This window comes from Vitis riparia, chromosome 7 (genome assembly GCF_004353265.1).
Source record: "Vitis riparia cultivar Riparia Gloire de Montpellier isolate 1030 chromosome 7, EGFV_Vit.rip_1.0, whole genome shotgun sequence".
Taxonomy (NCBI): Eukaryota; Viridiplantae; Streptophyta; class Magnoliopsida; order Vitales; family Vitaceae; genus Vitis; species Vitis riparia.
This window is the reverse complement of record NC_048437.1, coordinates 23,452,582-23,480,568: the sequence shown is the minus strand read 5'-3', so window position 1 is coordinate 23,480,568 and position 27,987 is coordinate 23,452,582. Positions and strand designations below refer to the sequence as shown.

The 27,987-nt window shown below is 34.7% G+C and overlaps 1 protein-coding gene across 3 annotated transcripts; it reads right to left on the bottom strand.

Moving 5' to 3' along the window:
* Positions 1-310: 310 nt before the first annotated feature.
* On the bottom strand, positions 311-27,522 carry LOC117918673 (phospholipid--sterol O-acyltransferase). Of its 3 annotated transcripts, none has more exons than XM_034835490.1 (16): positions 27,224-27,522; positions 22,963-23,098; positions 22,229-22,373; positions 19,211-19,380; positions 19,033-19,109; positions 17,746-17,959; positions 17,487-17,664; positions 16,205-16,304; positions 12,298-12,392; positions 9,338-9,389; positions 9,121-9,192; positions 7,203-7,371; positions 1,895-1,999; positions 1,735-1,819; positions 1,553-1,642; positions 311-682 (listed from the first exon to the last, which is right to left on the bottom strand). In XM_034835490.1, the coding sequence occupies exons 1-15, from the start codon at positions 27,446-27,448 to the stop codon at positions 1,561-1,563; spliced, it is 1,905 nt and encodes a 634-aa protein (XP_034691381.1). In that variant the 5' UTR covers positions 27,449-27,522; the 3' UTR covers positions 311-682; positions 1,553-1,560. The 3 variants fall into 3 exon arrangements, with proteins under 3 accessions (XP_034691381.1, XP_034691382.1, XP_034691383.1); XM_034835491.1 differs by having other exon boundaries at positions 17,487-17,661; XM_034835492.1 differs by lacking the exon at positions 9,121-9,192.
* Positions 27,523-27,987: the final 465 nt, after the last annotated feature.

Below are 27,987 nucleotides of genomic sequence, written 5' to 3'. Positions count from 1 at the left end.
CTTCCTACTAACTGCACTCCACTATTGCCTCAACCATTGCCATTATCTCTAACACCAACATAAGCAATTATTAATCATTCTTGATCATGGATTACACAGACCTAAAATTCTTGGCTGCTTTTCTCCCAAAAAAAAACAAAACAAAGAAAAAAAGAAAAGACAAGAAAAGAAAAAGAAAAAAGGAAAAGAAATCTTGCTTGCATTTATTAAGAAAAAGATCTGAGGATACAAAAATATAAAGGTTCCAATCCACTTCTTTTCTCATCCACTATCACTTCTAGCTAGGCTTAGTATTTCAAAACTTGCAAAATAAGGAATTCAACTTTTCATAATTAATGAATGAAGGATGAACACTTGATAGACTACGATATTGTTGAAGATACAGTATGAACCTAGTACCAATCTTACTTACAGGCGGATTCGTCAACCATGAGTAAATGATTTTGATAAATGAATATTCAAAATTTTTTCCTGCAATTGGGAACTATTCTTGAGAATGCTAAATCTTGGGCATGCTTGAAGTTTGTCAGAACCGAAACAGTTCAACTTGTTATCCATTACTCCAGTAGATGAAAAATAATGGAGCCATAAGGGCTCATGGATTCCACCTACCAGAAATGCTGACAGCCAAAAATTGAGTACACAGTATCTGAGACTGAACCCTAGAATCCTCAACCTTTCCCTGCAATGAAGCCATTAACAATAATGGATTCATAATAAAGAATGAACCTTAAGTACATGAATACAAAAAAATTAATCTATAAAAGCAACAAAATAGCTTCATTCTGCAACAGATGGCAGTCTAAGGTAAGGTTAGCAGAGAAAGATACAGTTAATTGTAATTAGAACTCAACAACTACTTTTGAACAGACCTCTCTCTACCTTTTAGTTCAAGAGAAATGTCCCATTTATTGCACACTCACAGACTAGATTAAACCGTCAGACAAACAAAAAGCAGTATCTTTTGATTATCAGTAGGAAAAAAAAAAATGAAGAAAAAAGAACATATTAGAAGTATTGAAGTACTAATCAAGAGATGTGGTAAACCTTTAGACCATGTTTAGTTCTCGGAAAATTTGAGGGAAAATGCAAGGGAAAAAAATAGAGAGGAAAAGTAAAAGGAAATAAAAAATAGATTACAGTCAAAAAATTATTTTTATATATTACTTTAAACTCATTTTACTTATTTTAAATATTTTATATAAAGATTAAATAATTTAAAAATATATAAGTTTCTAATTGATTTTAATTATATTTAATTTTTTTCTCGCATTTTTCAATGTAACACTAAATATAAGAAAATCATTTTTCTCAGTATTTTTTTTTCCTTATACTTTCCAGAAATAACTCAAACTACAGAGTTGGACAATTGAGACAGCTCATAACATTTCCCTAATCATGTCTTCAGGCTCATCACAACTCAAACCTTTTTACTCCCCTCTTAACATTTCAATTAAGGGTCCACCATTTTCCAAATTTCTAATTTAAGAGCGATTGAGCTAGTAGAATTTAGTATTTAACACAGGATAGAAACAAGAACAGAAGTCGCTACCTTGTAATCTATACATAATGTGAGAGCATATCGGCTGAAGAATTCCTTAATCTACAACTCTGTCCTAGGTGAACATCCCCAAAAACATATCTGCATCATCATGCAAGTAAAAACAAATATAAAATTAATATTAAGGTAATATCAGCAGAAAATGTATTTGGTGCAGGAGAAGAAGAAAAGACCTATATTCACAGTACTCGGGCCAAGCACAACGAGCTTTTCCATAATCCCAATAGCAGTCCTCATGCCTCAAAGGTCCACGCTTCGCTGTTGGACAAGATTTAGCATTGAACATTTAATCAGAAGGGACATGAGAAAAAAAATTATCAAATAAAAATTCACCTTTAGTGACAAATTTTGATTTTGCATCAGGATGAATATCATGCCAAATCTGGAGCCATAGCTCCCGCATCAGAACCGGCGATCTGACAATGTTTCTATGATTTGCTACAAGCAGAAAGTTCCAATTTAGTGTGAAACTGATAGAAAAGAATGAAGACAACACAAATGAATATGTATACAGCAAGTGGGACAAGAACTCTCAGCACAATATCAAAATCTAGTGTCATCTAGACCAAACTGCAAAAACTGATCTGGAAAAGTTAGAGGGTGTTTGGTAAATCAACTTATAACTTAATGACTTATAATTTAATTTAAATCATTAAGTAGATTAAACATGTTTGGTAAAATAACTTAATATTACAACTTAAAGTTATTTTTAACTTTAAGTATGAAGTCAAAATAGTTAAATTATTTTTAATCTCAAATCCTTTTTGCTTAATTTGTCCATACTAGTGAAAATATATTTTAAAATTATGATTCCATATCCATAACTCATTTTTTATAATAAATATTTATGGTTATCTTAAATATCTACAATACTTTAAATATAGATGTTTTACAAATAAATTTATTTCTTGAAATTAATGAAAATAAATATGAGTTAAAATCAATGAAGATAAATATTAATTAAAATTAAGAAGGGTAAACGTGTCAATTTGATAATTTAAAATAAATTTTAAGTTAACTTTACCAAACAATCTTCATACTTAAAAGTAAAAATAAATAAATAATAAGTTTTAAGTTAATTACTTAAACGATTTAACTTATAGTCAACTTAAGTTATTTAAGTAAAATGGGAACAAAAAGGAGGCAATAGCTGTTCCTTAAGATCTCAATGAAGCAACATTAACCTTAAAGAGAAAGAACCTAATGGATGCACTAAGATGCTTAATGTAATGAAGACTGATTGCAAAATAAGAATAGTGATGTTTATTGAGAGGAACTTACATTTATCATAAAAGAAAAGGTTGCTAGAATTCAGAAAAAGGAATCAGCAGTTGCAAAATTTTCTCATTAATTCAAGAAAGTGGATCAACATATCCTTACATGGAACAAATAACTAAAAAAATTTCAAATTCCATGCTTGTTTTTGAGAATACAATAATCTTGAAATCATGATTGATATTTACCAACATTTTGCAATACTTCTAAGGTTGTATTGCCATATTAATGCCCTTCCAATCTAGAGATAAACCTAAAACCAGAAAAATGATGGAACGAGAACCCTGGTATTCAGTAATATAAACAAACTGCTCTATTCATGAAGTTGAGTCCCCTTTCATCATTTAGAAATTATTCTATGAAACAGTCAATAGATTATAGAAAACAGAATGACCAAATATTCCACCAGTGGCCAGTCATGATACTTGTTCAGTAATCAAATTTGCATTATGAACTTCTCCAATGCAATATATACTTCGGATATACTGTTTTCTTCCAGCATACAAAGTACAGTTTTAAAAGGAAAAAAATATATATATATAAAGATTTTCATAAAAATTATGCTCACACCTTTCTTAGAAACAAAAGATAAAATGACTGATTCCATTGGAGCAGGACAAGAAAGGGATGAGAAAGATTGTATAATATGTAGTATAATTGTATAAATTCTTAAATTCTACACTACATACACAATCTATATTTGGTTAAATACCCTCGTATTCATGTCAAGGCTTTTCAAACATTTCCATGTTGCCATAATTTTATCATGTTGAAACCAAGTCCCATGTTTGTTTCCATGCAAAATATATAATCTCCAGAAATTTTACATCTAATTGGCCAACAAGCTGCTGATTATGGGAAATCTTGCCAATAAAGCACTGGACAAAATTGAAATACTCCTTGTATGATAAGAGTAAATGTAGCTACTCCCAAGAGAAAGTTAAAATTATTGAACAAAAAGTTTTACCATGGTTTCAATAAGCTGCATCGCCTGCAAAACCGGTTGGGAAATGACTGAACTTTCTCTATCTCCAATGCTATCCTTCACATTAACAACTTATTCATATCTAACATGTAACTAGTATGGCATATGCAGCCAAAAGTTCAAATGGCTTGCCTCTTTAGATGGAACTCTTGTTAGCTTAGGTACATACCCAGGTCACAAAAGGTAGATCTAAACCTACACAAACACAGAGATCCCCTAAAACAATCTCAAGTAAATCTACCATCCCACTCAGTGAAACTGTAAGCCACATGATTGGACTATCTAGGCTTCCAAGGGCCAAGACAAATATTTCTCCTCCAATACTAAATCCTCATTAAACAGTAAAGAAGCCTCCAAATACCTCTCCACTCCTTGAAGGGACCGAGAAAACAAGCACTGCAGAATTCCCTTCAACCAGGATGTTCCAGATGCCCAAATCAGAGCTAAAATCAAACCCTATGAGGGAGGCCATTGTGTACTGGTAATACATTTTTTTTAAAAGATGACCCCTTTTTTCCTGTTGGGAATCAAAATTGGACCTTTCACATTCCACTCCAACCCCTTGAGCAAACCCTCAAGGGACTTGTTTCTCCTTACATACTTGAACCCTTTGCATTAACAACTGCCTCATATCTACCATAATATAAATCATATGATATACTATGATCGTAGTGTATGGACATTTTTTTGACAGGTAAACTAAGTAGTTATATTAAAAGTTCTTGGAAAAGGCACACAAAGTACATACAAATAGTGCCAAAAGGCAACCAACAGGAAAAGAGAAATAAAAAAACCACAACTTGATACAAAAACATCACCCTAAAGGCCTAGAAAAACAGAAAGTCCCCAAACGACCTTCTTTCAGGCAAACCAAGTCTGCTTGCTGCTATCTAATCTAAGCCTTGAAATTCTAGCTCTTCACACTGACATTGACCCCTCTAAGAATCCAAAAGATAAACACAAACTTCATCTACCCACTAAAACAATTACGTTTTGCCCCCTTAAAAGTTACAAGCAATCCCGCTCCTCTAAATCCCTTCTAAATTTTGAAAACAAAGAATTCATTCTCCTCTTCCCACCCTCCTGAATCCTCACCTAATCTCTATCATTCCCATTTCTGAGGAGAGCCAAGCACTTAGCCTTTAAACCTACTATCAGCAATCTGAAAATCTCAAACTTCATTGACAATCAGAAACCATTTCCCACCCATTCTTCCTGATCCTCTCTTTACTTCTTTGATTGGTTGTAATTAACAAAGCACCCCAATTTCTGAAGCTCCCTTTCAAATTGAGATGTAGAGGACGGCTTCCTCTTCTTACTTAAGGACACTGCTCTATGGTCCTTTCTGGCTTCCAATTTTCTCAACAAGGACACAATTTCCTTTTCATTCCCTTCCACTAGCAATCCAAAAATCTGCTAAAGAAGACAAATTTCCCAAAATACAGATAAGAGAAGCTCCCATCTCTCATCATATCCCTGATATGAATGCCATTTTCTGAAGCCATGTCCTCACTTGCCACATCTAGGTCCGTACTCTCGGTGTCTCTAGGATGATCCTCCAGGAAGTCCACAACCAAGCCCTCACTCGAAAAATTCGCAACTGCCCATAACCATCACCACCCTTTCATTCTACTGAAAACCCTTCATCTTGCTTCCTCCATGGAACCAAGCTATTGGCCATCCCCGACAATGGACCACTGTCTTTAGAAGTAGAAAAGGAAAAAGGAGAAGACTCACCCCCCATCAAAAGAAATGGAGTCGATAACGTAACTACCAAATCTTCCACTTCCGATAAGAGAGAGCCACCCCATCACAAACCATCCTCAAACAGACAAGATCAGCTAAGAAAATTCCAGGCGCCATCTCTTAATCCACAACATCTGGAGGTTCCTACCTGCACAATGTTGAGATAGACTCTGCTGTCTTGGGACACTAGAATTTACAACCAGCTCCCTTCTCACAAACATCAGATCTTTTTCCAAAGGCAAGAGGCTAGATACTTGTCCAGTGCTTCAAAGACACATCAGTTTGTGTAATTGTTAGATTAGGCAAACCCACCACCCACCCCACCCCCCACCCCACCTCTCTCTCTGCACATCCTATGCACATCTATCATCTAATATTGAAATGGAAACTCAAAACAAATAAATTCATTTCTTTGTCAAAACTAGAAAATATTGTTGCCTCCATAAAAAAATAAAAAATAAAAAATAAACTTAAAAAAATATAACTGTAGGTATACTTCCACATTATTATGCTTCAAGTTTATTGTCTCATTGTCATAGTTTATGTCATCTAGTAGGCTGCAAATAATGGAACGTATAATAGCATGCTTTTTTTTTGGTGAAAACGGTATGCTTATATTTTCAATGGAAGGGTGACTATGTCTCAAGTAATTGAGTACTTGTCCAAGGATATAATGGTCAGACAAATTGACTTTGGTCTACAGACCTGCACCAGGCACTAGAGCACATGTCCACATGAAAGTGGATGGTAAGAAGGCACCCAAAAAGAGCCATTCACCCATCCCACCCTTTAGCTATCTTTTAGTCCCTGTTTTATTTCTATGGTTCTCTATGTTTTGCCTACTTTTCCTGATTTAATGCGAGTATCTAAATCATGTTGAATTCATTAAGGGAAATGTGCCCAATACATCCTAAAATTCGTCATTTTGTTTTATATGCATCTGAGTATAAAGGGATGCTTAAAATTATGTCTAATAAGGACTTAGGATAGAACTGTGTATAGGCTTTACCTATTTAAAATTGGGAGGACAACAAAATCCTTTTTGAAACTATTAAAGTTTTATTTCTATTGGGTTGAAGGTATGGGAGTTTCTACTTTCTAGTCCAAACACCCTAAACTCGTGTTTATCTTGTAGTCTGTTTTCTGCTTGTACTTGCTGGCTATGTTACCATGTTATATAGCTGTTCACTTTACTATCTGTTCCCTCAGACAACTTGAAATGAACTATGCATGTGAACCATGAAATGTACATAATGTGCATAAGGTAGAAGGATAAAATCATAATGCATTAAAAAAATAAATCATATATTCAATTGCAGTTGCACAATATAACTGAAAATAGAGAAAAAAGGACGAAGTAAAAAAAGGTTGCCATCATTTCAGTTTGAAGCCAGTGAAAATTTCGCCAGACTACTGAAGTAATCATATAAGTTATGCTTGTGGAAAATTTCCACATGGGAAATCCTTTTTAATGCTGATTATATTTTCGTCAATCTTTAGTTTTAAGGCAGGAAAGCATTTATTATCTCCAATGAAATGGTAGGCAAAGCAGGTTAACTAGATATCTTTTGAAGCAAGAGTCCTTCAGAAACTCCATGCTTCAGTTCATAAGCACATCAGTACTTATGTCAATACCTTTATCAAGCTCCCAAACCGCTGTCCTTCTTCCTGGAATACTTTTAGAATCTTCATAATAGGTCATATACTTAACCCGAGGTGACCTTGTCATATTGGGAACTATATCTTCATCAGGATGATGTTCTACATTGAACTCCACTTGTATGTCAGATCCATCATGCTCCGACTGCAAATTTCAAAAAACCAAATGAACGATCTAAACTCTTCTGCACAATAAGATTATTTTACTGTGGAAAGATTACTGGGGGTATATGCTAGCTCTATGCCTCTATCTACTATTTCTCTTCCATTAGTAAAATTATCAATGAAAAAGAGAGGGTGAGAGGCCAGGTAAAACCCAAAATAACAAAATGAGATTATTACACAAGGCAACAACTCCACTCAATTTAATAAAGCCTTAATCCCAGTAAGTTTAGCTAAATGAATCTTATTTTCCAATCAGATTTTTAGGACCACATCCTCCATTAAGTTGTTGGTGATATTTCATTTCTCACGACCTCAATCCATGTTTCTTTTGGCCTTCCTCTTGTTGGTTTGAGCTACATGAATCTTATTTTGCCATTGAGATTTGTAGGACCGTATCCTCCATAAATTGTTGGCATATTCCATTTATCACCAACAAGGCACAAGAGACATCAATTCCTAACCACACTCCTTTGGACCTTTGCTGAGGTATAAACTTGATGTTTTGTGATTTTCTAACAGAATATCAATCAAACAGAGATATATTACAAACTGAAAGATAAAATTTCTATATAATGTCAGTACATGAATACAGATGAAAGATAGAAAGGTATCAAAGTGAAAATAAGTGATTTGAAACAGTGAAGATATTCATAAATTTGAACAAACATAATTGATCATCAAGTCAAAACTTACCTTGATTCTATTGAATTTTTAAAAGTAGAGGAAAATTAATTGTGACAGTTGGGCTAATAATCCAACTCCACCATTTATTAGGTTCTTGAAGGGGAATGGAGCCCTTACATCAAAACCTCCTTTTTTTCTTTCTAATATTTATGAATCATCATATACACTGCAAACATAAAATGCACATGGTTTATTTGATGAAACTTCTCTTAGATTGTCTCTATAAAAATTAATCACATATGGGGTTTTAAAACAAGGGTCTCGTGAACTGCATCGTTTCCCATTCACCACCCACAGGCAGAGTGACATGCATCAGAAAAATAATGCAAATATACAGGGAATCTACTGTAATGATACCATGCCATATAATCTGAAAATTGAATTTCATTGATCGCCCCAGATGGTCTTATTCAACGATTGCCATTCCAGATCTCAAATCTTATCAGAGAAACTGAACGGGCAATTAATCTTATACCATACCCAGTGGCCGAGCTAGAAATTTATTTCAGGAGGGCAAAGATAAGGAATTTATCCAAGGGGGCAAGAATGTAGCAAAGTTCCAGCTATGGCTTATAATAGGTTCCAGGATGAATCCTCCCATGCTAATTTTTGGTTTTCATTTTTCATGGGGATCCAGCTGCTTCCCCTGGGCACCAGGTGGCTCCACCCTTGAATATGCCTATCAAATGTTATTATACAGATTTTAGACATCTTCTAGTCATTGTTGTCCCACAAACCACTTGAAGTTCATTCCATTACCATATTTTTAGGAAGTGGACATATCAACCTCTTTCACTGTTATGCACATGGACTTCCTTTCCATACAACATATAGAAAATACACAAAATCATATCTCCTTAGGTTACCATATAAATTAAGACTTAAAATTATTGTCATCATTTAGCTTCCTGGGCCGATTGATCTGGTTTTGTTGGACTAGAAAGTGCAAACACATAATACATTAAGTGGAAGACAAATCCATTAAATATTAAAAATTATCCCCAAAAGATTAACGAGTCACTATGCAGTTCCACAAATCGGATACCTGAGGAGCTCTTGTTATGTTCACTTTTGGCCCAAGCCAATTCTTGCACCAAGAGAGAGAATGGTATGGAACCTGTAAACAAATTTGTCTATACTCAACAAAGCTAAAAATGCCAATCATATTTTATAAGGCAGGTCAAAATGGGAAAATAAAGTGGAGGAATTTGACTATGCTCTGTATTTGGTCACTAAATATATGCAACATTTCTTGAGCATACCGTCTCATCCCCACTGGCAGCTCCTGGGTTCCCTTCAACTAGATTTCCTGATCTGTAGGAATAGCAAGAACATAAATATTAGAGTTCCTAGAAGCTGAAAGATTTTGACGGTGACATTCGTTAACTGAAATTGTGATCAAAGAGGGTTACCTCAGTAATCCAAGATTATACATAGGACTGTGCTTTGCATAAATATGGTTTCAAATGCTTAAAAATGGAGTGTAATTAAAGTGTGGCTCTATGTACCTAATGAGCCCGGATTAGGAACTCATGGAGTATTTGACATGCTTGTTTACATGAAAACAAACACACCAGGTGATAAGCCACATGTATGCCAAAGACATGGGTGGACAAGAATATCACGTAGGTTTAGTTTCATGAGAGCAACCATAATTGCTAAAAACTTACAATACACAATAAGATACAATGATATATGATACAATATAACAATATGATACATTTTTTATGGAAATGAATATGTGTCACAATCCATATCTTAACTTAAGTGTATCTTATGATACATATATGATACACCATACCATATGTGATACAATAATATACGCACATTCAACTATCTTTTAGAATTTTTAAGAAAAATCAAACTCAATATATTTTTGTTGTTAAAAGAATTATTATATTGATTGTTTAAAATGCAGAGAAAGGTTAGAAATTAATCATGAAAGGGAGAAAGAGGTAAAATAATTCTATACGAAAAACTTCCTTCTTGTTGTCAAAGCCCATAACGGGAGTTAAGTAAATTTATTTTTATAATGACTATTAGAGAATTACCATTTGAATGGTTTGAATGTTGACATTGAAACTGATGGTGATTGGTGAATAACAACTTTTACTTAATGTATTAGGTGTTCTTTTCTTTGGATATATATATTTTTTAGTGAGGAAGAAACAATGACAAACACGAAAAGTTGGACCTTTCAAGATAGCACTTAAAGAAATATATATCAAAAACATATATAAGTACATATACCTAATTAGAATTTGGAGCTAAAAATCAAGTCTAAAAATTTAAGAAGTTTATTTTCATAGATTTTGTGATGAACTTATACATTAAACTCTTATTTTGTTAAATTGAACTTTTTAAAACTCTAGTATTCAATGTTTTCATATGGTGTGATAAAGTTTAACTCTTTAAATCTTACTATCTTTCATGAATTGATTATATATTACTCTTTACTTTATGCTTCCTATGTATGTGCACATGAATATATATTTTCACAATATAAAAAAATTATGACACACGATACGGAAAAATAGAAAAAACAATATACGTTATGTTTGACAAGTCAACAACTATGAGAGCAACTTATAGGACTTCTAACTATTCTGCTCAAACATGTGTAAATGATTACATCCAAGTAAGAATCTATGCATGTTGTTGAACATTCTTTATCAACTTCACATTCAATGACTATTAATGCTGCTCCACACAATCACACAACTTTAGATAGTTCCAAATAACTATTTTAATTATGATGATGAATAACTAGCTATTTATAAAGCTATCTAACCATTGACAAAAACTAATCTTATACACTGATGTTCCTTTTCCTCAATGGTTCATCTAGAATTGTTTCATTATTGTTATAATTATTATTGGCTTACAGATTATAGTCATTTTTTTCACAACATAAAAAAATTATGACACACGATATGGAAAAATAAAAAAACAATATACTATATGTTTAACGAGTCAACAACTATGAAAGCAACTTATAGGACTTCTAACTATTCTGCTCAGACATGCGTAAATCATTAAATCCAATTAAGAACCATAATGCCTGTTGTTGGACATTCTTTATCAACTTCACATTCAATGACTATTAATGCTGCTCAGCACAATCACACACCTTTATATAGTTCCAAATAACTATTTTAATTTATGATGATGAATAACTTGCTATTCATAAAGCTATCTAACCATTGACAGAAACTAATCTTATACACTGATGTTCCTTTTCCTCATTGGTTCATCTAAAATTGCTTCATTATTGTTATAATTATTATTATTGGCTTACAGATTGTAGTCATGGTAGTTACCTTAGTGGCATTTTAACTTTTAACTGTTGTTTCAAGGTTCTGGGAGTTTCCCAATGACCTTTGGTCTTCCACATGTTGAAATACTGACAATTAGAAAATAGTGAACCTTCACAAATTTCCAGTCAATTCTCCAAAAGGGTCAACTGATGCATGGATAGCACCATTTCATTCATTCATGTAAAAATGGTACCACCTAATCGGTCTGTGACTTATCACCTAGCTAGCTCTTATTCACAATACCCCCATAAATAGAGCTAAGGAGTCACCATTTTGAAGAAATTGTTTCTAAAAGATAAAAAAATTTCTCTCTAAAGTTGAATCTCTCAATTTCAGAAGAAGAATAAAGGTCACTGCCACTCTTGAATCCTCTTGCCTCTTACTTGACTCCATTTTTCCCTTGAACCAAGACACCTCACTGTCCACATGGCCAACCCCCTCTGGCACAGAATAAATTCTAGACAATTATAGTTTTAAACTTTCAAAACAAGCTTTGATAAAACTTAATGTTTCCCATGTTTCCTTGTTTCTCACACTCAACTCCTTCCTTCCCCATTTTAAAACACCTTAATCAATGAGAGTGTACAAATGTGTTTGCATGTGTCCTTCGCTCCTCCAACAAAGATCCACTGTAAACATTGATAGTTTTAAAAAAATTTAACTAATGTTTTTAAAACCTAATAGAGGGTGATTGGCAACTTTCCTGTGTTTCCCTGTCTCTCCCACTCTCAACTTCTTCAACCTCCATCTTAGAACATGTTAATTAGATTCCCAAATAAACAAGTTTATTTGCTCTTAGCAATAATTAAATGCAATACATGTCAAATTGGCTGTTGAGTTTGGTATTTATCAGAAATATTTACTGGTTCACTATTATTCTTGTCATTCAGTATACCGACACTCACCTTGAGACTAAAGATCCTTCAATCTCATAAATGACATCAGTCATGATCCAGTTATCAGGGTACGGCTTTCCACTTGGTGCAAAATAATAACCAACCTGTTTTGCCATTCCCACATGCCAAAGTAATTACTCACTTGAACAACATTACTGATTAAATATAGAACAGACATCAACAAAATCCTCCTAATAAGAATGATATATCTAAGGAAAAAAATAAGACTGAGAAATGATTTGCAGAGAAATTAACCATAAAAAAATAGTGAAAAATACTACAGAACTTGAGATAAAGTACATAGTAACATGTAATCTTTCCAACTTAAAGAAAAAATAAATAAATAAGCAGAGGAAAGATAAGAAATGAGTGCAATTTGTATGAAGGTAGAGGTGGTACCAAATCAAGAGAAGATGAGGGAGAGTTGTCCAAGATGATTCAAGCATGTACACTTAAGATCTCTGAATACATAAGTTCATAAGTAGGCCAAGAAAGACATGCTAGAGCAGTGAAAGACAACATGATTACCAAGGATCTAATGGAGAATATGGCTCTAAATAGAATTAAATGAAAAAAAAGATTAATGTGGCAGTATGCACAGCCTATACAAAGACTTTCCATCTAGGAAATATTTTTTATATGCACAGCCTGTATGAAGACTGGAAATATATTTTAATTAAGTTTTTCCTTATTAATTTAGTTGACTGGTTCTTTTTTTTAAATAGAGATATCCTAGGCTAAAAATAAGCTCATTCCTTTTTTCTATTTTTGGTCTCTTACAATTTGTATATATTTGGTGTAATTCTATTGAAATAGTTCTCAAAGTCAACAGTGACCAACCCCAAGTAGTTTTGGTTAAGGTGTTATTGAGTTGAGGGAATATGATTTCAGCACTCAACCCATGATTTATGCAATCCACCTCAAGTGGGTTTCAAAAAGAGCTTAAACTACCTCCGAAAATGCATGGAAAGCTTTAGAGACAGAATAGAATGTCAAAGCATTGAAAAAGGCAGACGCTCATCAACAATGTAAGGATGAGAAACTTTTTTTTGGACAGTGGGGCCTAGTTTTGAGGGGAGGAGCAGGGTCGACAGAGATGAATCATTGCTCGGGAGTTCAAGATAGAAAAGGCAGATGTTCACACAAGCACACACATGTAGATACTTGATAGATGGATGTACAAAAAATACATAACAGTCCTTGTTCAGCCACAACCACCCTTCTCCACTAGGCAAGTTATGGTAAAAGGGCCCATACTTTCCACCCAACCCTTTGGTCCTAGGAATGCTGGTCTTAAGAAAGAATGGTTGCGCTTCTCATGATTTTGATCCTACTTCACAATTGAGAAATGACAGGTGGAAAGGGGGGAGAATTGTCCAAACCCTCATTGCCATACTTAGATTCAAGTCTCAAGGAATTTTCATGTGAGATATCCATCTGATGTTTATACAGCAGCATCTGCAGCTCTTTTGGGGCAAAATAAAAATAGCTGGCATATTCTGAGTACTGCATACTTTTTTTTTTTTTTTTTTTTTATGAGAAACAACAATGTGATATATTGAATTAGGAATTAAGAAGTACAATGAAAGGATGAGAAATCTTCCCACAAACAAAAGTTAAACATAAGGAATACCAAAAACCATAAATCATAAGATAAATACAAAAAGCAACCTCTCCTTACTAACCCACACCCTTGGAACTACACACCGTTACCCATTCAAGTTTAACCACATTAAGGGGAATGTCCTTAAAAGTTGTGGTGCAAGAGGCCCAAAAAGAAGTAAGGAAATGAATGGTATCCCAAAGAACCCCTGAATTCTTTGCCTTGTCCTCAAAAATCTTAATATTTCTTTCCTACTACACAACCCAAATTAAAGCAAAACAAACAATTTGCCACAATACTAGGCCTCTCCTAGAGCTTCCCAATTCCTTATATGAAATGGTCATCATGTCACAAATACTCCTCGGGAGAACCCAATCCATCTTGGTCAATTTAGATCATTTGTACTATAGTCCTATAAAAAGAGATGATCTACTGATTCTCCATGCTCTATACACAACTTATAGATATCAGGACTGAGGGCTTTGTAGGATCTTCTCAATTGTAGTATGTCATTAGTATTTACCTTCTTGTGTGCCACTAACCAAACCAAGGACTTGATCTTAAAAGAGACTTGAGATTTCCAAACAAAATTAGAAGGGAAAAATGGAATTGGATCACAATTGTGGGATAAGACTAAGAAAGATTTTATTGTAAATAAACCCGAAGAAGATAAAGGCCAAGCTCTCGCATTTGGAATAGATTGGGATGAGTGTAAATGAGAAAGAGAGGACATAAGTCTTTCTAGATCTTCTACCTCAAAATTAGAAAGGATATGACAAACGTTAAAGTTCTAAGAGAAAGGAGAAGCAGACCTAAGAATTGATGAAATAAGAAGGTTTTTAATTGTGACTATTCTAAATAGTTTGGAAATCGAGAACCCAAAGATTGATCCCCCATCACAAGTCTTCCAAAAAACAGATTCTCTCCCCATTTCCCACCACAAACCAAGTGTACTTGGTAAAATCCTGAAAAACCTGTACAATAGCCTTCCATGAGCAACAATGTAACTACCTGACTATGGTGTTGGCATCCCATCAATTAGTACGTGTCCCATATATGCTTAGAATAACCTGTTGCCACAAAGCAAAACTCTCCCTAGGAAACCTCAATAGTCATTTCCCTAATAGAGCATAATTCCTTAGAGAAATCTTCTTAAACTCCAATCCCCTTTCCACCATAAGCCTACACATTAAATCTCAGCTAATAAGATGGCCTCTCTTAAACTCCATAGCCCTTGACCAAACAAAATCCCTTTGCAGTTTCTCAATTTTTCCAACCATTGCAGCGGGAATCTTGAACAAGGATAGGAAATAACTAGAAATATGGAAGAGGCACAAATGGATAAGAGTTATCCTTCTGCCTGATGATAAATAGGCCTTTTTCACCTATCTAATCTTCACAAGATTCTCTGATCCTAAAAAACACAAGCCTTTGGGTCCCCCCACCCCCCCCCCCCCCCCCCCCCCCCTCCCCAAAGGAAGACCCAGATAAGGAATAGGCCAATCAAAAGTCTTGCAATGTATTTGCATACTTCTAACCAAAAGTTCCTTTCTTCTAATTGCAAACCTTTCCTTGCGCTTTGATTTAAAAAAAGGTTATGAAAACTAATAGCTAACTGCTAACATTGACATAGAAAGAAATCCAAATCCATGGAATCCTATAGCCATCGGCTAGCCTTTGAAGGATGGATGAACTGCATCATCCAATTGGATCCTATTGTGGCAGAAAGAACATGTCATTCTATCATAGACCAGTATATACAAACAGAATGAAAGTTTCCCATTATATTTTTTAAAATTCCCAACTAAGTCTTTACATGAGTGCATGAGAATAAGTATAGATTTTATTTCAATGTATTTGTGTTGGGTCCTCAAGGAATAAAATATAGTCTGACATACTATGCCATGGCTCCAGCAAGCACAACATGGCAGACATTCTTTAGATGTCAGTGCTACACTGAAACAGAAGAGACTAGTCCCAAGACTACTGAAAGTACTTAAATATTGTCATCCAGATCTATTTAAGAAGTTGAACAATTAACACAGCTTGTTTAACAAATCTGAATGGAGTTCCAGAAAAATATCCAAATGCATCATTTATCTGGATTTTAAAAAATGCAACTCAATCAAGCATGGAAAGCATGCTACACAAACCATCAAACAGGAAAAAAAAAACTTCCATATTGATCACGTGACATGAAAAACTAATGAGCTAAAAAGCAGGTAACAGAACTGGAATCCACAAGCATCTATATAATTGGTTAAGTCATGACAAATACTAATGCTACATTTCACTTGGAAAACAAAATAATACCTCAGTCTTTTTATTTATTCCATAGATACAAAAAATGTTCTTTAAAGGTGGTCTGTCCCATGGTGTAAGTGGATTCAAAACTGGATCACCATGATATAACCTGAAAAAAAACAGCAACACAAACAAAGCCTGTTCGAAAGTTAACTACAAAACATTCAAGATAAAGAGGCAAGAAATAACAAAAGGTTTCAACCTTGGATAAAGGCAGTAAAATTGCAGAGACTGCGGGAAAAGAAAACAGTCGAGTATGTATGTGGCTTTTTGCTGAGCATGAACTGGGGAAGCATGCAAGTGAGTGTCTAAGTGTGAAACTGTCTATCTACAATGATTACTTATATGTCATGCCAAGATTTTTATGTTAGATTTGTATATAGTACCACCAGTTACAGCTAGATTCATCCCCTCAAAAAGACATTCTTTTGCACACACCAGAGCCTTGATAATGAGATGCTTTCTGCTACAAAACATGTTATATTGCACAGTAGCATCCAAAATTGTAGGATAACATCGATGACAATGCTGCCACTGGTAAGCATACATATATATAAGAAGTTCAAAGATAGGACTCTCAATGAAAAGAGGCCTACTATCCGAATATTACCAATTCCCACTCTCCATATACAAAGAAATAGCTTAAGCTTGTAGGATTTGGTTTCACAATTTATATCATGCTCTTTAAAACCCTCCCACACGTGCTGCCTCATACACGCATGTGGAGAGATACACAAGCCCATAGGCAAACAACCATGGTTAGTCTCTTTTGGCTTACATAATAAATTGGGAAAATAAATATGTGATGAGGCCCAAACACATGACCTCCCATCAAATGAGGCTCTGATATTATGTTGGACTACCAATTTTTCTAAAAGTTTAAACTTGTAAGATTTGGGTTCACAACGTATATCATGCCTTTTAACAATAAGCAAATGTTATGCCATGACAATTTCTGATATAATTAACATTTATAGGTGTCCTAACACCTGGGGACAAAGAGACGGACATGCTAACACGGGTCCTGATGTTCAACATGGATATAGAGTTCCAACATGGAGCCCTCACAAAAGCAATACTAATTCCAGTATACAACACAAAGTTTCTATGTGGCAATAAAATAAGAAATTTCGGAGGTTATGAAGTTTTACTGAATAAGTGGACTAGTTAGGGCCCCTACTAGGGAAAGTGGGAGGAGGAATGGCTATGCTTTTGGCATTCTATATTAGCAACCTTGCCTATGGAGTGCAAAATGCTTCAAGGAGCAGAGAATTATTAAGACAGGACCCACTTCTGTAATTGGTACAAGAGCCTTTTGCTATCTGGATCATAATCCTCTATTGCTTTGAAAAGGGTTCCATCTGATGTCTCACGAGCGGAGAAGGATAACTGAGTGGGGAGTCCACATTCCATGTTAGATAAGTTGGTCTGTGCTACTTCTGAAACTGATGGGTAGGCATCCATTCCTGCTAATATAAGAGATAGGTAGAAGTAATGAGCACAGTAAGAGCATTGTCACTATGAAATTCATATGATGCTCTAAGTCTTACCTGGAATTGAAGGAATTTCAATATTGATTATATTTGTTGGCCATCCAGAGTAATTTTGCCGAAATTCCTGTTCATCACACTGATATGTTTGATGGCTGCTCCTACTCCAATGAGAGAAATGCTTCCTATAGATATTATCCGCTCTACAATGCTTTGAAAATGGCATCATCCATAATGAAGAGCCAAATGAATTCAACATCGATCGAGCTGTTCCCTGATATATTGCCAATACCATAATCATAGATCACTACAAGTTCCAACAAGCTAGTGTAAGTTACATAGTCAATTCAAATGCCAACAAGTTATTGCAAGTTACCTGCACTAGCTCAAATCCTAACAGTATGATCATTCTCAGTACTGATGATCATAAATATGTATGTGCTTTTGGTGAAGTATTATGATTAGCAAACATTTTGGAAATTTTTGGACATTTTGAAATTTACATGATTTTATCTTATCCATTCATCTAAATTGTTTCTCAACAACTCAAGGTTTAGTTCAAGCTTCTTAATATCAGTGAGAATACCAGAAGTCCACTGCCATCAAAATGCTCCACATATTGTTGGCAACATATGGGTCAAAAGCATAGAAGTTCAATCAGCAGGAGAATAAATAGAGGGCACCATTAGAATTGCTAGCCATATTGTTGATCAGGTTATCAAATTGGTGCCTGGTAAAATGGCAGTCAAAACAATGCTAGAACTTTTTCTTTGGCCTAACTTGGGAACAGCCAAATGGAACTAAGCCAACTAGAAGAAAGGAACATAAACTGTTTTATGAAATATGAGAGTAAACACAAACAAAGACAAGAATCATAGTAAAGCTGAAATAGGCCTTCCTAGGAAGTTTATGTTTTTCAAGAAAGTTTATGCAAGACATTTAATGTGGCTGTAAAGGAGGATGACATATTTTGGATATTAACTAGAAGTTTGAGATTGCTGCTTCAACTAGAGGTACTGGTCTGCATGAGTTTACAATATCTTGCATCTTTTTTAGATTCTACTTATAAGATGGCACTACTTAAATGTTCTGGCAGTGTACTTCTAACAAACAATGGTCCTTTAAATAAGATTTAGCAGTCAATCAAGCAAACCATGAACTGATACCTAAACTCAACCACGAATCTGATATATATTAAAATATATTTTAGAATATGATGTAATAAAAAACAAGTAAAATTTGGATTAGCCTGAAGATAGAGAGAGAGAGATGACTCCAAATAGCACAACTGCAATAAATCAACAAAACATTTGAACTATTTAAATAAGATAACAGAGAAAAGTTCACCTCAGAAACAGGAAGACCAAATGTGAATCCAAAAAGGGTTCCTTTGACTGTCTCACTCGCACCAAGAAGAGGAGCACCTGAATCAAGCAAAGAAAGCAAGCCAAATAAATGGCCTCCATGGCCATTTCAAGCAACTCTATTTTGAAGGAAAATGGATTTTATGGAAAAGGAAGCATACCAACAGCAAAGTAGGCATGAATATGTTCATCTAGCCACTGGATATACTTTTTTGGTGGAATTTCTAGCTTTAGCCACTCTAAAAAGTAACGGAAGACATTGTTACCCAATGAATGGGCAAAAACTATTGAGGGACCACCACGAAGTTTTAGAGCAGTTTCAAAAGTTATCCTGCAATAATAAAGCAAAATAAAATTAAAGTAAATGAAAGCCTAAGTATCATCATACTCGCAACAAAATCAACTCCATTCTAACTCTAATTCTTGTAGGATAGAATATTTACTTAATTATCCATCTGAACAACCACCAGCATCCATTTGGTTTACAATCAACAAAGCATATTTTGTGAGTGCAGAGGTGGTAGCAATGATAAGTAGTTTTTGTAAAATGTCAAATACAAGAAAATATCACCCAAAGCTCAAGAAAGCCTTAGTCCAACTACTTGGAATCAGCTTCATGATCTTTTTTCAGCATTTAGCTCTATCAAGAGTGGTATCTTCCTCAGATCCTCAGTGTGCATGATGTTTCTCATTACCAACTCACGTCTTTTGTTTTTTTTTTTTGCCTCTCCTATCATTTTATCACCTTCAACTTGAATGATATCACTCCTCTGCATTGCTGCTTTTTCATGCTGTGCGTCATCCCATCTTATACCTTGTTATGATTGCATTCATTTCTTGTTTTATCTTTCCTCATATTGCCACCCAATAATCATTATATTTTCATTTCAGCTATTCATAATGGCTTGAAATTTGATACCACAAGCATAGCTGGGTATGTAATCATCATTAAAAATTTCCTTTAACTTGATAAGATTCTATAATCACATGACAGTCCAGATGCCTCGCCCACTTCATTCATCTACTCTCAATTCTACAAGCAAAACCCTCCTCAATCGCCCTTTACTTGGGGATTATGGATCCAAAATAACAGAAATATAATCATTAATATTCATTATACTCCGCTTCTATACCTGATTTTAATAAAATTACATTCCATATTCTTAGTCTTGCTTTACTTAAATCTTTTAAATTATAAAGTATACACTATTCTTTTATAGGCAAAAATATCTTTACATAGTTTTAACATGAATACTTAATCTAGTTTCATCAACTAAAGCTAGCATACAACATGAGAAATTTTCCTATCATGCATAGTAAGTTCATCCATAACCAATGCAAAAGGATAGAATTCAATGTAGATCTTTGATGTAAGTCTGCTGTAATTACACATTTCCTCATCTCTCTTCAATTGTTCTCATGCTAGTTACTACATAATCTTTCATGTCTTTGATCACATCATAAAATCTTAGTGAAAATATTTCTGAAAACCTATCAAGTTATCTTCCTAGAAATTGTTTTCATGCTCAGGGAGTCATTAGTAGTGGAGAAATGTAATTTACCAGAGCAGATATCAGTGCCAATTAAAAATCAAACCAGAATAAGAAAATTATCTATTACTTTCACACTGACAAGTACATATAATATTGTAATCCTAATTTTTTTATCCCAATAGAACAAAGAAAAATATCATTGTGTCATCTCTTCTTCTATAAAACCAATTGAACTACAAAGTAGACCAGACATGCTATTCTGCTTAGAAATTTCATTGAAGAATTGAAATAGCAAAAATCAAATTTCAGAAACCATTCAGATGATTGTAAGCTATTTTTAGTCTGATTAATCTATGTGATCATAGAAGTTGGTAGAACTCAGGAAATAACAGGTCTCTTCAGTTATCTCTTCCTCTTCTTCTTTCTTTTTGTTTTCCTTTTTATTTTTTGATAGGCAACAAAGGAATATATTATAAGAAAAAACATCTAGCAAAAATGGGGGTGCAACACATGTACATAGGAGGTATACACAGAGTACCAAGAGAAAATAGGAAAGAAAAAACACAGCCCAGAGATACCCTATCCTAAGCGATAAATAAAATCCACAAGAGAGCTGCACTTCAACCCTAGAGAGGTTCTAGTCCATTCCACAAGATAATTGAGAGAAGTCTCTTTAAACTTTCATTGGACAGCTCCCCTTTGTTAAAAATTCTGTCATTCCGCTCTTTCCGTAAGTACCAAAACAAGCAAATAGGTGCCACCCTCCTCTGCTACTTGTTGAAACCTCTCATATGCCATCTTAACAGAAGCTCATGATTACCCTTGGAAGAATCCATTGAATCCCCAGACTATAGGATATAAGATCCCACGGTAGCCAGACATTATCACAGTGGATGAAGATGTGGTTGGTTGTCTCTTCACACATCATACACAGACTGCACTTGTTTGCCAAGGGCAATCCCTTTTCATTGGTTGGTGTACAGTTAAAATCTTCTCCTATGCAGCTTCCCACACAAAAAATAATTTATTTATTTTTTTCCTAAAAAGGGAGGCTCTTTGAGGAGTACTCACCTCCAAACCTTCTTGGTAGGTACAACCATTGAGCTTGTAGTAGTCAAGGAAATGCAATAAGACTTGACTTGGACCACCCCTCCTCCTTTATATCCCTCCAAAGTAATCTAACTGCCCCCTCTTCTCGGACCTTCACAGATTGAATACACCCCTTAAAATGACCTGGCCCCTCTAATTCCTAATCTTGAGAAGGCCTTCAGTGCAAGGATTACAATGACCTGGGCCCCCTCCACTGCTCATAAATCCACTACTCCTGCATTTTTGTAATAAAAAACCACAAGGAACAGATACACAGAACAGAATTTCCAATCAGTTATAATTATTCTTAAAGGTCCAAGGAAGGTACAGCAATATTTCACTTAAGATTCAATTTTGTACAATGCCTATCACAGAAAAGCTAGTAATTTTACTGCACTAACACAGATATTATGAGTTGTTACTAGTGCAAGTGCAAATTCTTCAAAGGGAATCAAATGACAGAAACAGAGTATTCATGATAATCAGGGTTGCACAGCATGATGATGCTACATAAACAATAAGCCTACCCTATCTGATATTGTGTATCTTGGTGACTAATAGTAGTGTGTAATAGAAATATGTAGGATAGATACTAACTTCAGCTGGTGAAAGTAAAGATCCCGCTCTTCAAGCTTTGATGCTGACAATCTCCAATCATATGGAGCAGCAAGGATTGCATTAGGTTCAATACCAAACTCAATGCACCACTTAATCCATTCTTTCCACACAGAAGAAAGAGGGCCTGCAGGTCACATATTGCTCTTCAGGTAAAAGTAGTCATGTGAAGCAAGAAATTTTTTTTTTTTTTTTTTTTTTTTTTTTTTTTTTTTTTTTTTTTTTGTATAGGTAAATTTTTGTCCCTGATGGAACTTGAACCTAGAACCTCCCACAAATCCTCCTCAACCCTTTTCCACTTGAGCCAAGCCTCAAGAGTGTGAAGCAAGACATTAGTTAAGCAAGCCATACCATCAAACCTTACAATATGGCATTTAAATATTCCACAGAATAGGTCTGGATAAAGAGAGACATGTCATTCATAGTTCTCCTCAAGTGACCAAGATTAACACAGAATAATGATATAGAAAGCAGTTTGCTTTGCACAGACAGATCAATCGTCATAATTTATCTTGTTAGGAAGTTGTTTTAGAGTGTCAATCCAGATAAACTTCTTTCAACATCTTAACAGCGTTCCAAGAACAAACAGACAAGGAACAGAGAAAGAAGGCTTAGACAAAAGAGTCTTTGACTAAAATATAAGGGTATGTATAAAGAAAAAGATGTAAAAATAAACACCAAAATAAGAAAAATAAATAATATCATAAATGGGATACCTGTTATGTAACCTGGATCAAGTTCAGTAATGGCAGAAAGACCACTATCAGGCCGCGACTTGCATTCAGGGTGATCTGTTTGATTGTAAGGGTCTAGTAGCATGCACTTAAGCCAACAGTTCACAGCAGAAAGAAGCTGCAGGATACATGAACATGACACCCTCAGGTCATCCAGTATAAGTCATCATCATCTCCTTTTCTATCAATCAAATCCAAAAAGAAGAACGATAACAAAGGAAAAGATTAAGCAGAGTCTTTAGTTCATAGGCTGTTAACTAGATATGATATGAACACCATTGATGAAGTCTAGACCGTTTTTTGCCTAAGCATTTATTTAGTTGATGAAAGGGGAACCCATACTTATGTATTTGTCACACCCCAAAAATTGAAATCATGATTCTACTTGAGCTCAAAGAGACAATCCATGATTTCAAAATTTGAAGTGTGAATAAAAAGAAAGTTAATATGATAATTTACTTTAAATCATCTCACAATTTTCCTAGACAACTCCCTACTTAATCAGTATTCACTCTTTTGGAGGTCCAAACAGGCAGGTGTTTGATCGTTCATCCACTGAGTTAGGATGATCACACACTTTTTAGGGACGATAGATCATTCAACTTTTGATAGATTAATCATTCTTTGATCATTCCTTCGCTAAGGCAGGACGATAATATTTTTCCTAGGACGATTGATCATCTTTGTGACCATCCTTGCCTTCGCTAAGGCAGGACGATAATATTTTTCCTAGGACGATTGATCATCTTTGTGACCATCCTTGCCTTCTACATTTTCTTTGTTAAGCATTTTAGACGCTGAAGCGGGGAAGACTACAAGTCCCAACTCAGGATTATTGATCGCCCTCCTTCAGAATTGGGATAATGATTCTTTGTTATAAAATGAATAATGGCTTAAGTAAATGATCGTCTATCTAAATAATGAGAAAATTTAAAATTAATCATTATGAATATCATTAATTCTCTTTACACTTTGAATTTTGGGATCATGGATTGCAACTTGAGGGGCCATGGTTCCAAACTTCAGGGTGTGACAGTATTAACCTTCAAAAAACCCCAAGTTTAATTTTTCTCAAGAAAAAAACTTTTTCCGGAAATAAAAGATGTGGCCAGAGTAAAAAATCACAACATGACATGATATAGGCAGGTGCCTAAAGGAATTGACACAACAACATGCCTAGCAATATAGACTAGTTGATCCGAATAATATGTGCATGACTTCAAGCGCAATCAAAGCAAGTGAACTAATGCTCTTTTTAGTCCAAATCTTTTATTGCATTGAAGCTTTTTCCAACTTTTAAAAGCTTTACAATTTGTTTCATAATAATTAAAGCACTTTAAAATAGAAGACGATTGGGATTTAAAAGCTTTTTCCTATAAAGTTAGGGATGATTGAAGGATAGTAAAGTTCTAGAAGGATAGGTGGTGTGCTGAGTCAACCTTATATGACTGGGAAAGGGGATGTTGTAGACACTGCTTTGTAAGATAATTATATGACTAGGAACTAGAAAGAAATGAAGAATTTTTTTCAAGATTGCAAACAAAAGTGTTACCAAGAACAAAGGGGATAGGGTGGTCTGATTAGAACCAAAGAGTGGTATATTTTCAATAAAATCCTTACACTCAAAGGATATATGTCCCCTTACCTAAAGATATTATTTGGAACCTGTGGATATCAACGAAGTGAGATTTTTTGCATGGGAGACAACTTGGGGTAGGATCCTCCCCATAGATCAATTGAAAACAAGGGGTTAAGCCTAGGTGAACAAATACTTCTTATGTAAAGATGAAGAAGCAACAAACGACTTCTTACTTCATTATAATAAGACAAGAGTCTTGTGGCAGCCAGTCTTCTCGTTATTGGGGGTAGAATAGGTGATGTCAACTTCAATTAAAGGTGCCTTCTTAAGTTGGCAAAGATCCTTTGTGGGGAAGAAAAGAAATAAAGTATGGAGGTATGGAGGGTTGCCCCCTTAAATGTTTTTTGGGCTGTTTGGAATGAGAGAAATAACAGATGCTTTAGGACATGGAACAAACAAATCAAGCATTAGAATTCTCTTTCTTATGTTTATTTTTGGAGTGGGTGAGAGTGGGCTTAAATGAAGCAAGAATGTCTATGGTAGACTTAGTTAATTGGTCGGGTGTGGTGTAAGGGGAGTGGTTAGTGTTTCTTTGCATTTCGTTTTCTTCGTTTTGATATTGCCTTTTGGTCCCCTTGTGCACTTTTGACACTTTTTTTTATAGGCATTAATAATACATCTTTTTTTTTTTTGGCTTGCTTATCAAGAAAAAATAAATAAATAAAGGTAGATGTGAGATGCTTTTATAGAAGAGTTTTCAAGAAGTTTCATAATTCAAGATGTTTTTTTATATATTAAGTAGACTCCTCTTCTTTACGTAGACAAGAATAAACGAGCCAAACCTACCAAATGTGGCACGACTTCAAGTGCAATCTAAGCAAGCATGCTAATGCTCTCTATAGTGTAGCCTTTTGTGTGCGTGTGTGTGTGTTGAAGCTCTTTTTGACTCTTAAAAGATCTTTATGATGAGTTTCATGATGATTAAAGCACTTTAAAATAGAACAAGTTTGAGGCCTAAAAGCTGTTAACAAATTTAGGGGTGAGATACTTTAATAGAACAGTTTTCAAAAAAATTCAGAAATTTTGAATTTTTTTTTTATATTAACTAAAATCTTCTTCTTTACTAGACAAGCATAAACAAGCCAATCCTACCAAATACAAGTGACATCAAGTGCAACCTAAGCAAGTGTACTAATTGTCACAAGTTGATTCAAATGAGCCTCCCCATGGGCTTATATAGAGCCGGGAAGCTTCTGGAGACTCCTAGAGTGGGAAGAGTGTGGAAGGTTCTAGAGATGCCTGGAGAAATCCACACAACTCTACATTTTGGTGGAAGACATGAGAGGAGTCCATAGCCTTCTAGAGAATTCCAAAGGTCTCTTGTATATCCTTGTACATAGGCTTGTACCTAGAATGATGTAGGACATTCTAGAATATACTAGAGAGGTAAGGAACCCTCCAAGGTTCTAGAGAGTTCCATTGGTGCCTATAAATAGGTGAGGGCCTCATTTGGCCAAGGCACCAAGCAAGTGAGCTTCCAAGCACTTGTAAAGGCTTCCTTGAGTTAATAAGAGCTTCCATTCTTTAAAGAGTTGCCTACTAAGCTTCTTAAGTTTTCGAGTCATGAGCGTCTTAGCCTAGCCAGCTAAGCATTGAGAGCAAGGCAGACTTAGCAAGATCAAGCGTCTTGACTTGCCTAAGTGCCGCACAAGCTTAGTAAACGACTAAGTCCGTGACATAATGCTCTTTTTCGTGCAGACTTTTTATTTCATCAAAGCTCTTTTTGACTTTTGAAAGAACATTACAATGCGTTTCATAACAAATAATGAACTTTAAAATAGAAGAGGTTTGAGAGTTAAAACCTCTTTTCAAATTTCAACAAACTTAAGAGACACTTATTCAGAAGAATTTTCAAGAGGTTTTGGAATTTAAAATTTTTTACATATAAAATAAGCCTCTTCTTTACATGGACAAGCATTAACAAGCCAATCCTACCAAATGTGCATGATTTCAAGTGCAATCTAAGCAACTATACCAATGCTCTTTTTGATGCAGATTTTTTATTGTAACAAACCTCTTTCAGACTTAATAAGTGCTTCAAGTCTCAGAATTTAGATTCTGTTATATATTAAGCAGATTCCTGCCTTTACATAGATCTTTCTGAAAAAGGATTCCACTAAAAACTATAGCTGTGTAGGAACAGGCCTACATTTATCTAGAACAAATACGGAGTTCTGCTTCTAGCGGGAACATGCTATTGGGTGGTGAAAGCCACTACTTCACGTTGAGTAACATTTTCCAGTCAAAATGAACCATATCTAAAAAGATAAGATGTCAGAAACTTCAAATAGCACGTATATACAATTTCTAAAAAATAGAGCCTAACTCCTCACAAGATGATGATGCATCAAACTATGAAAGAAAATTCCACTTTCAGGAGATCTTCTGAGTAATCAAGACAGTAAAAATCGAAAAAGAACGTGAATGATGAACATGCACATATGCATACATACACATACATAATGACATACATTTGTATGTGTTTAATCTTTGTGAAAAGGAAAACAAGAAATCGCAGAAAATTGAAATCAGTACAAAACAGAGAAATCACAATTAGAAAACACGAATCAAAGACGAAAATGGAAAGAGCATGAAGAAGCATGCCTTGGTGGTGTCGAGCCAAACCAAATCGAGAGGGTTGAAATCGAGAGGAGAGTAAGGACAGTCGAGGATGGACCAGGCACGGAGCTGAGTGGAAGCAAAGCCAGGTATGATGATGCCGGAAAGCTTGGAGTAGTCGCCGGTGAAATCGCCCGCGGTGACGGAGCTTGGGTGGAGAGCTCCATGGATGAGAAGGAGAAAGAGGAGGAGCGAGATTGGCTCTCTCATTGGCAGTTAGAGAGAGGAGAGAGAGAGAGCGATATGGCTTCAGCTGTTTCCTGTTTGGAGCCTGTGGACTGACCTTCGGTTGAGGACCAGAGAGTTGCAACTTTCAACTTAGAAATTCCTCCTCTGTTAATATTTTTCCCATAATGCCCCTTGAAGGACGCTTATTGTTGCAATGAAAATGAGATAATTCTCTTGTATAAAGGGTAAAATAGTCTTTTTCCTATTTTGGCTGCTTCAATTTTAGGTACAAATGTTAGAAAGTTTAACCAAAAAAATTGAAAAAATTCAATGTATTTCTGCTTTAAGAAATAAAATATGAATTAATATTTATAAGGGATTTAAATTTAAAGTGCATTTAATGTTGATTTCAAAAATTTTTTTTAATATTTTTATCACTTAAATGATAAATTTTTTGAAATATTAAAAATATTTAAAGTGTTTTCTAAAATTATTATTAAACAAACTTTTAATAGCATTTTTTTTAATATTTATAAAACATATTCTAAAATTATTATAATGCATTTAATTTTTTTTTCAAA